At 38.1% G+C, this 10,723-nt stretch overlaps 1 protein-coding gene across 1 annotated transcript; it reads left to right on the top strand.

Moving 5' to 3' along the window:
- The first annotated feature begins 5,978 nt into the window (after positions 1-5,978).
- Positions 5,979-7,155, top strand: LOC120904189 (fibrinogen C domain-containing protein 1-like). The gene has a single exon (XM_040314009.1). It carries the CDS (start codon positions 6,056-6,058, stop codon positions 7,082-7,084), a length of 1,029 nt encoding a protein of 342 aa, XP_040169943.1. The 5' UTR covers positions 5,979-6,055; the 3' UTR covers positions 7,085-7,155.
- Positions 7,156-10,723: the final 3,568 nt, after the last annotated feature.

The following is a 10,723-nucleotide window of genomic DNA, read 5'->3' as shown; positions in this document are numbered from 1 at the left end:
TGCAACGAGCCAAGACGGGAGAAGAAGAGGCCGCTCCTAGCATGGAGAACCAACACTCCCAGGTAGAGTCATGCAGATCAATTATCTTACACCCCCCCCCCCCCGTCCCTCAATTTAGCCATGCAACCCATCCGGGTTTAGCCATTTAGCCATCCAACCCAAGGGGTTGGGTATCCTCGTATAAACAAGCTTGGATAATTGAGAGACGTGTTACCTTTCTGTACGACGGGGACGTATTGGGTAGGAGTAGGGGGTGGAGAGTCAAAGTTAACCTTACATTAGGTTTCGGATCCACTCCCGTATCAGCGGGGTATTGCTACAACACTGCCATCAGCATTCTCAGCGATAGCTAAAGGGAGTCCACATCACTTCTCATCAACGCTATCTTGTGTTGAACTTATTGCTTAACTTGGTTCCATTGCATTAAATGGTTGCCTTTCGCAAATGAGAAACGAATGAAAACGCGAATTATGATGGGCACATTCGAAAGTGACTTGGAATGCTCTGTGATGTAAGATGTACTACATAATAAAACATTCCATTTGTTTTGTAATTTCGATTTCAATTTATTTGATTGTCAGCCTAGAGAGGTTAAAAAATACCTTCGCCTATTATTACCTAATCTAATATTAACTGTAGACTAGTGAGTAAGATTTCTAAAAGTAAAAAAGTAGTATTATGGGGTAGTAACAAAGCTATTATTAATCCTAATGACGAGAGCTGATGTGAACAGAGGAAAGTGTAGGAATATACAGGGTTTTCCATTCCAATTAACAATTGTCCACAGTCTACTAGCAATCCTCGATTTGAAAAACACAATTGTCTACCACTTACAAACAAGTCAAGCCGTTTTTGGTACATTGTTCGTTTCAATTTCACAATTGTCGTCTTCGAAAACACACGACAGATGCGGCCCCCAGAACTCCGTATTCTCCAGATCTGGCCCCCAGCGACTTTTTTGTTCTCAGACCTCAAAAGGATGCTCGCAGGGAAAAAATTTGGCTGAAATGAAGAGGTGGTCGCCGAAACTGAGGCCTATTTTGAGGCAAAACCGAAGGAGTACTACCAAAATAGTATCAAAAAATTGGAAGGTCGTTATAATCGTTGGAGTAACTCTTGAAGGGAACTATGTTGAATAATAAAAACAAATTTTGACAAAAAAAATGTGTTTTTCTTTGTTAGACCGGGGGCTTATCAGCCAACCTGTTACAAGCAAGCAAGGGGTCGTTGGATCCGAACACAGCACGACGATAGTATGGATACAGGGTTTCTCAAGCCAGCTCAACATCGTAACACTATTTTTCGAACGCGTTAAACGATTGTCAACATCGTACATACAATTCGAATCAACACTAGGTTTTGAACGCGTAAAATCCCAACTCGAATCTGGAAAATGTATGTTGGCTGTCTTGTCACCCATTATACATTTTCCAGATTCAAGTTGGGATTTTACGCGTTCAAAACCTAGTGTTACCAAATCGAAAAGAGTTTACGGATTCGAATTGTATGTACGATGTTGACAATCGTTTAACGTGTTCGAAAAATAGTGTTACGATGTTGAGCTGGCTTGAGAAACCCTGTAATGTCCCCCGGCCTTGAATTGCTTATGTTGCGCGCTTCGGTTGTTTTCGATAAGTGTGTATCAATGTTTTTTTTTTATGAACGGTATGGTCTGAGTATTTGCTATGGTGGTGTGGTTTATAAAAAAATTGTGTGTTATAGTAGATATGCTAGAATAGCTCTAGCGATTATACTTTCAAAATGTTGGTTAACTGTAAGTTTGTCGTCTAACAACACACCGTGGTCGTAAACAAGAGAAGTGCGATTGAGCATATCATCAGCAAGATAATAATCATACCGTATAGCATTTTTATTACGGCAAAAAGAGATCACCGAACATTTATTTAAACAAATACTAAGACGGTTACTAGAACACCATCGGGAAAATGAATTTAGATTATTTTGGAATACTTGGCAATCATGCAGGCTGCTGATAGTAAATAATTTTTTTTTATATCAGCGCAAAGCAGAAGACCATGAAGAGGAAGAATTTCATGAATGTCACTAATAAATAAAATATACAATAGAAGACTTAAGATACACTCTTGTCAGACGCCAGATGTATTAAAAAAAACGGGAGAAATTGTCAAGCCAACCTTGAATCGTATTTCTCTGTCGCTGATAAAAGACTTCAGCCAAGCAACAATCGATTCAGAGAAATCTAATTTATGAAGTTCAAGTAGTAGAAGCTCATGAGGTACTGTGTCAAATGCAGCTTTGAAGTCCGTGAATACTGCATCCACTTCAATCCAGAATCAATGGAAGGTAAAATTGCATAAATTGCATCAAATTTGTGACGATGGACCGTTTGGGCATGAAACCGTGTTGAATGAAACATATCCAATTTTTGACAGAAAGAAGATCGGACAACACTTTCAAACATTCTAGAACATGCAGGTAAACTTATAATTCCTCGATGACTAGAAACATTCGTTTTATCACCTTTTTCAAATATGGGAAACAGCCAACACGATTTCCATTAAGCAGGTAAACATTTAGTTGTCAGTGAGAGGTTAAAAATAAATGCTAATAATGGTGTGATAATGTTTGCGCAATTTTCAAGAACTGATGCGGGGATTTTGTCAGATCCGGGAGAGTAAGACGGTTTTAGATTATTGAGAGCTGTTAAGATTGATTCTTCATCGAAAGCGATTTAAGCAACATCCACCACGTCACGGGTAGTAGAGCAGCATCAGTTAAATCGGGAGGGCCTATAAATACGCTAGAAAAATGATTGGGGAACAGAGAATATATTGCTTCGGGGGTAGCAGAGCTAGCAAATGCATAGAGCATTGCACTAGGAAGATTACAGTGTTTGCGGTGTGGATTGACATATATCCAAAAACTAGCTGAGTTATTGCAAAAGCGTAATTGTAGGTTGTGAATATAAGATCTATGACGAGCTTGATTATAAACGCGATATGCGTAACAAACATACCTATAAATGCGCAGAGTGCGAGGTGAACAATAATTTTTGTATGCGCGATGGTACCGGACGTTCGTGATGTTCTGATCAGATTGAACCAAAACCAGATAACATCAGTTTTTCTTGATTGAATTACTGATTACGGTACGATCACGTGTATTAAGTAAAGAACTTTTTGTGTACGAAAACAGGCCTATTATATTGCGTTCTGTATTCGAGAAGATTCACTCGCACGTTCATTATGTTCATTTTCGTATCGTTTTGCGACGTTCCCCTTGGAAGAAACCTTCCGGCAGATTCGAGTCGACGAAGTAAAAATCAGTACCGTATTGTTCTAGCAGGAAGGCACTGGAGAAATTTTCTGCCGACAGCTCAATGTAAGGTACAGAGGTCCTTATCATCACCAAGTGCTATGCTGGCTTCGTCATATCTGTTCCCAGTAACTGGATGTTGTAAAATAAGAAAAAAAAGTTGATGCAAGAAAAAACATTGATGCTGATGGACTAGCCACGAGTTGTAAATGAACGCGATATCTTTCAAAACCATTACACAAGTCTAGTGGAGATGACTAATAGGGTGTACTTTAATCATTTTTCTGAACTGCATTATATGCAATGTGTGGTTTACATATTAGGCTTCATCCGTCATTTATGTAACGCTATTAGGGGGGGGGGAGGAGGTGTCGTCAAACGTTACGATTTGTTACATAGGGGAGAGGGGGAGTTTAATTTTTGTTACGTAATGCAAAAAAAAATCATTTTAATAACAAATGAGTAACAAACGAGGATTTTTCTTCGTGACATCAAAATCTTTCCCGTTATGCCGACCTAAAAAGGATTTCGCTTCTTTTTATGTATCACACAGCCGAATGTCTACATCCACACGTGCGGTCCAAAACAGCCGAAGTCACACAAAATCATGAAAAAGCTTGTTGAGATTTGAGATGAATATCGGTTTCTCCTTCTCCCGTTTTTCGTCCATCATGTTTTGCCACGTTACACAAGCGGCGTTATGTCGTTCAAAATCTATGGTGAAAAGACATGCTCTCTCGCTTTGGCGGAAAGTTTTCCCATAGCTTCGGTTTTGCTGGTTGGGAATCTACGCCTTAAGCTGTGGGATTTGACATGTTCGATGTGGCAAATAACTTTAAATTTTTTCGTTGCGTAATTGATGGATAACGCCTGTTTAAAAATGATTCAAATGGCTTGGCTTATACAGTGGCCGGCAATATAAAGTGGCCACTACTTACAATTTTACATTTTTTCCATTTTTTCCGTGAAAAACGAAGTTATCGTACTGCTTTATTTTTTGAAACATTGTTCGTGGTATGCTTAAGAATGCGCAGTACCATAACATGACAAAAATGAGAAGTTTGCTTCAAGAAAAAATATTTTTTCCAAAATTGATCACAATCACTGTGCCAAAATAAAGTGCCCACTTTATTCATTCTACAGAAAATATTTTTCTGAACAAATATAACACCAAACTTATAATTTATATGCGTTCTTCTTGCATTCTTTACATTTTCGAGGATCTTTGACATAATTTATTTTGTTTTATTTGCACATATTTGGCATTTGTTCTTCCTAGGAGTATTTCAGAGCTTTAACATATTTAGTTTTTCCTAATCACGTCATTCTCACCACATTTGCATCAAAATTTGCACACGAAATCTCGATAGGATTAAAGTTAAGACTAAGTAGCAGCCATTAAAGAAGTTTTTTTCGATTTGAATGAAAAAAAAATAAAATAAAAAATTCTTCGTGTATAACTTGAGTCGTCTTCCTGTTGTAACATAAATTTATTTACTAACTCCGTATTTTTCACAGAAGACAGATAAATTCACACAGGATGCTTATACAGGTATAAGCTTTCATTATGCTGTCGATTCATACCATGCTCCCCACTCCTCGCATAGAAAACCCCTCCCTGGTCATCACATTGCACTCTTCATACATATTGGTTTGTTGGATCGCGTCTAGATATTTTTGAACATCAGTTCTAATTTGGACTCATCTGTCCAAATATCAGTTTTTCAACAATCTAACGATATATCTGTATGTTCTTGATCATATTGAAGCCAATTGGCTTTGTGAGATTGCTGTAGCTCGAGCGAGGAAGTTGAAGGACGCCACATCTAACGGGCAGTAAATTACGAAAATTGCAATGTGATAGCTAGGGGGTGTTTATCTTAAGGAGTAGCGTAAAAACTGGTGTGAATCGAAAGTACAACTATGGCTGATATCTTTTTTAACATTACTTCATCAATACTTTGGGATATTTCTTTTTAAAAAATGGGGTTTGAAAATTAAAAACATGTTCCTACAGGCTAACATCTCAACACACACAATCAATACAAAAGACATTTCTCAACTAGTATCGTATGAAACACCTTGCATGTCCTCCATGAAGTCTAAATCATGGTTCCATCGAGAATTTGAGGCAGATTCTATGTGCGAAGGTGGATAAAACTGGTGTCACAAACAAATAAATTGAAATTTAAAGCTCTTGATAACGCTTGAGAAGAACCAAATGCAAAAACTATATGCAGAACTAGATTAACCTTTAAAAATTAGAAAAAATACGCATAAGATCATCGAACATGTAAAGAATGCAAGAAGAACGCATATAAATTATAAGTTTGGTGTTATATTTGTTCAGAAAAATATTTTCTGTAGAATGAATAAAGTGGGCACATTATTTTGGCACAGTGATTGTGATCAATTTTGGAAAAAATATTTTTTCTTGAAGCAAACTTCTCATTTTTGTCATGTTATGGTACTGCGCATTCTTAAGCATATCACGAACATAGTTTCAAAAAATAAAGCAGAACAATAACTTCATTTTTCACGGAAAAAATGGAAAAAATGTAAAATTGTAAGTAGTGGCCACTTTATATTGCCGGCCACTGTAACATTGATAAGCTTATCTTTTTTTTTCTCGCTTATTTTTCTCATCTACTCCATTAGGCCTCTATAAAAACGAACTGCAATAACCTTCATTCTACATCAGTGCTACAAGTGCTCTACAAGTGCTCACAGGCTTAGTTCTTAACTCTTAGTTCGCGAAATGAAGGATTATAGCGTCATTCTTTACTGTGTTGTGGTCATTATATGTATCGCTAAAGTCGATGGTGCTGAACAAAACATTCCTAATTCATCGTTTATCGATGCTGAATATCAGCTGATAGCAGCCAGGCTGGATGATCTTCAGAAAACGCTGACGGAGATAAAATTAGCAATGAACGAAGATCGAGCCGCTACTGAGAGAAAGCTACCTGATGAGTTAAATCTACTACAGCATGCAATATTCGACAAGCTCACCACCCTGCAGCATCAGTCCAATAAAATGGTCTTTGAGCAAATAGCCAACACTACTGCCGAACAGATTAGGAAGGAAATTCAAAAGCTGGCATCAAAGGAAGATCTCGCCTTGTTTAAGGTGGATCCAGGATTATACTTTCGCAGTATTTCGACTCGATCGTGCAAGGAAGAGCCATCGAATCGCACAGGAGAGTTTTTGATACAACCTACTCAAAACGATGAACCTTTCCTGGGATATTGCGAACAGACTGCTTTCGGAGGAGGTTGGTTAGTGTTCCAGTACCGTTACGATGGATCGGTCGACTTTTACCGCAACTGGACCGAGTATCGAAACGGGTTCGGCAGCATGGATGGAGAATTTTGGCTCGGACTGGAGCAGTTACACCGTTTGACGGCGGCTCGAAAGCATGAACTGCTGGTGGAGCTGAAAGACTTCGATGGAAACTACATTTACGCACGGTATGATGAGTTCGCAATTGGCAGTGAGAAGGAGCAATATCCGTTAGCAAAGCTGGGATCATACACGGGAACGGCAAGAGACTCATTGTATACCCACAAGGGCATGAAGTTCTCGACCAAGGATCGGGACAACGACTTGGTAAGATCAAACTGCGCTAGTAACTGGAAGGGAGCATGGTGGTACAACGCATGTCACGATTCAAATCTAAATGGACTTTATAGGAACACTGTAGGTAGAGAAAATATGGTTTGGTACTACTACAATTCATCTAAGGCAGGTTTGTCATACTCAAGAATGTTGATTCGCGAAACGTAACGGTGGATGAAGTATAATTTCCATCAAATAAATAGAAGTTTTGGAACATTCCGAAGCCAAAGTGAAACAAACAGTTGGCTGCAATCAAATCTTTTTGTAATTTGTTGCAATAAAAGTTTAGTTGTATTGTTTACGTGTTTTTAATAGCCTAGTCATAAAGATTACAATCTGCCAAAAATACAAATGAATATACATTATCATGAAAGGCTAGAAAGAAAGCAATTTCGTTCGGTGAGTTTGTTTTAGCAGGTGATAATGTTTATTGTTTGGCTGAAGGAGAGATCATCCCAATCCTGTAACCATACCAATTCGCAACAGAGGATCACAGAGTCGTATAAGAAAACGGATTGGAGTAAAATTAAGCTTATCCATCACAAAAGAGTGAATATTATATTGATTAATTGAATTGAAGTGTGGAGTAACTGTATTTACAAACAAATGTTTTATAAAACTGTTTACTTGTGTTAACATCCGCTGCCGTTACAGAAACAGATTTTTTACAAAGTATTTGATGGTCTGCTTGAATATTTAACTTACAACGCTCGTGCCATGTTCATACTTGCGGGGAGTGCGAACATCACCAACTTTCAGATTTTCATTAATAGATTTGGATTTCATTAATAGATTTTCATTAATAGATGTCCGTCGAACGCGCTCGCATCATTCCACAGTATTTGTTTCTAGAAGTCCAATGGATTGTCTATGTACTTCAGGGCAAAGCTTACTCGCTTAACGGGCGAAAACAACGGACACGAGTATGGACAACCCCGGAAGGAAACATCATGAATCATAATGTGGGGGTGTTGTGCGTGGTCTTGGGTTGGAAATCTGGACAAAATCGAAGGAATTGTGGACTACCAGAACTTATATCAGCATTCTGAAATTTAAGGAATCGGTTCGTAAAGCGGGGTGGAAAGAAAATTGTATTTTCCAACAAGACAACGATCCCAAGCACACCGCTCACAAATCCACTGCCTTGAAAGAGGTGACATGACCAACCCAGAAAAACTGTTTGAAGCTTTCAGAAGCTTTCATTTCATAAATTCATAACTACACTTCCTACTTCACATTCCTTTCATTGGACTATACAATTCCACTATACACTGTATATCCACGTATCTATAAGATATAAGCTTCCTTTGATTGTTTGAATACTTTCCGATTTGTGTTTGGGCTCATCTTACGTTTTATTGTTAGCTTCCAGAAATAGATTAATTTAATTGATTGAAGAATGTTAGGATCAGGTCAACTAATAGTGGGTAAAAAATAAGCAGGAAATCGTTTAGCTAATCCAAACAATAAATCACTAGATCACATCGTGGTTACATGGCCCGGTCAACAATCATTCTCCATAATGCTCGGACCCTGGATGTAGCTTTCCATACATGTAGACACCCGATCTTCGACAGGTCTTACTTCACCTGATACAGCCATCGAGCTCGCTGTGTTCCCCTGGGAACACCTTCTTGATGGGGCATGAGTCCGGCATCCTCATGACATGCCCTAGCCATCGTATCCTGCCGGCCTTCACCACTGTTTGGATGCTCGGTTCGCCGTGCAGCTCATGGTTCACCCTTCTCCTCCACGTTCCATGCTCAAACACACCGCCAACGATGGTCCGGAGGACGCGTCGCTCAAACACGCCCCGAGCGTTTTCATCCTCCGCTCGGATGGACTCGTGTCCAAAGAGGACTACCATAGGTTTTCCAAATTAGAGGGACAAAACTGTACTGAAAATGAAGAGACTGTGAAATATGTTCAAATAAGAGAGGTTTTCAAATTAGAGAGTAATTTCAATTTGTATTCATGACTCCAGTACATATGATTGTTGTTGTGTGGTTTTATATATATACCGATACCACAACCGTCATCTGTTCTGCTTCCATCTGTGCAAATTATAGTATTTGTTTTTTAAAAAAACTTTCTTTCTTGTTGATAGTGTCGTTTAAGAATTTGTTTGTTTATTTGTTGAGTTTTCGTTATATTCTCCGGAGCATTGGATGTTATCGATACTCTTTTCGTGGCATCATTGATGACTATTTTATCCATTTTGTATATTACGTTTTTGTTTTCTTCATATATTTTTTCTTAATATGTTTTGTTGTACTTATTATTGTTGTTTCTTGTGTTGCAATTTAGGGTTGTGTCGTATAGTAGGATTCTATGTATTGTTGAATGTGCAATCTCTTTTGCTTGCTCATTACTCGCGAGGTATTTAGCTCTTATGCTTAAAGGTATTTCTGCCGCTATGGCCACTATGGGGGGTATAGGCTATGGAAGGGTATAAGAGCTGTTTTGGTACATCCTGTAACTTTTCGTAGTGATTGAATTTGTATTGTGTCTAGCTGTTTAAGTAGCTTTTTGCATTTCTTATTGATGCCGTTCCTATTTCTAAGTTGCTTCTTATGAAAGTTTTGTGAATTTGTATCGTTTTGTTAGGATGTAATTTATTGCGATAATTACAAATTATTTTTAGTGTCGTTAGTCTTTTTTTGAGTTTTTGTTTTCTTATCCTCTGTTTGTTTTTTTATGTTAGTTCATTATATTAGTTAGTTTTATATTATTTATTTTTTCGTATAAAAATATCATGAATCCAGTTTTTTCTGTATTAATTTCTACTTTTATTAATCTGTTATTTCTGGAAATTGTTTCATGATATCCTGCATTTTGGTTTGTAGTATGATCAGCCATTTAGGCTATGACTTTGTGTAATAAATGCAAAATCATCCGCATATTGACCTATCCTATGATGACTTAGGGCATTATCAAGTTGTTTCAAAGCTCCGGCTTTGCTGAGAGTGCGCACGTTCCATGAGCCCCTTTTAATCGTATTCCTCGGGCATTGCGTAGGGTCGGTATCATGAGGTCCGTTTCAATTTCTCCTTAAGCTTTCTGTAGATGGGTAGTACATGGGACTGGGTGGCTGGTTTTGAGCTCGTCGCTCAGGCACTCAGTTTTCCGGGATAACCACCCTCTCCTGGTTCGCCATATGCCACTATCCGCCCAAGGGTTTGGATCTAGTCTAAGTACTCATATGTGGTGACACATGTTACCAATGACGGCTAAGAATAGCAGTTGGATGAGAGAGTCTATATTACAGGGTTTTACAAGTCAGTTTCGAATTTAAACATTATTCACCACATCCTACAACAACAGTTTTTCAACAGCTGTCAAATGGTGTATTTACTTCAAAATGAAATTTCAGTTTCAACACATGATTTTCAACACATAACAAAGAATTGTCAACCTCAATTAAGCTTAAGTCGTGTTGAAAATCATGTTGTAAAAATTAAAAATTATTGTGATGGAAATGAAATGTCAGATCGATGTGAAACAACATTTTGCAAGCAGCGAATAACAATGTTTACAATCGAATCTGACTTAGAAAACCCTTTATCTCTCAAAGGGATTTCGGATCCCATCCCATTTCAGAGCAAAAGGGTTTAAATACTTGTAAAAGTAAAACTTGTCAATGTAAATGTAAGATGTCGTATGTTAGGTTTAATGACCCTCTAATGACGATTGTCGCGTGCACGAAGCTAGCCTCGTGGCGCGTTTTTTTAGACGCCGACTAAAGACCAATTATACTCAGACTCGTTCTGATGGTGAAATGACAAATTTTATTTAAACTAATTCGCG

This window comes from Anopheles arabiensis, chromosome 3 (assembly GCF_016920715.1).
Source record: "Anopheles arabiensis isolate DONGOLA chromosome 3, AaraD3, whole genome shotgun sequence".
Classification (NCBI taxonomy): domain Eukaryota; kingdom Metazoa; phylum Arthropoda; class Insecta; order Diptera; family Culicidae; genus Anopheles; species Anopheles arabiensis.
This window is presented reverse-complemented; position numbering and strand designations above follow the sequence as displayed.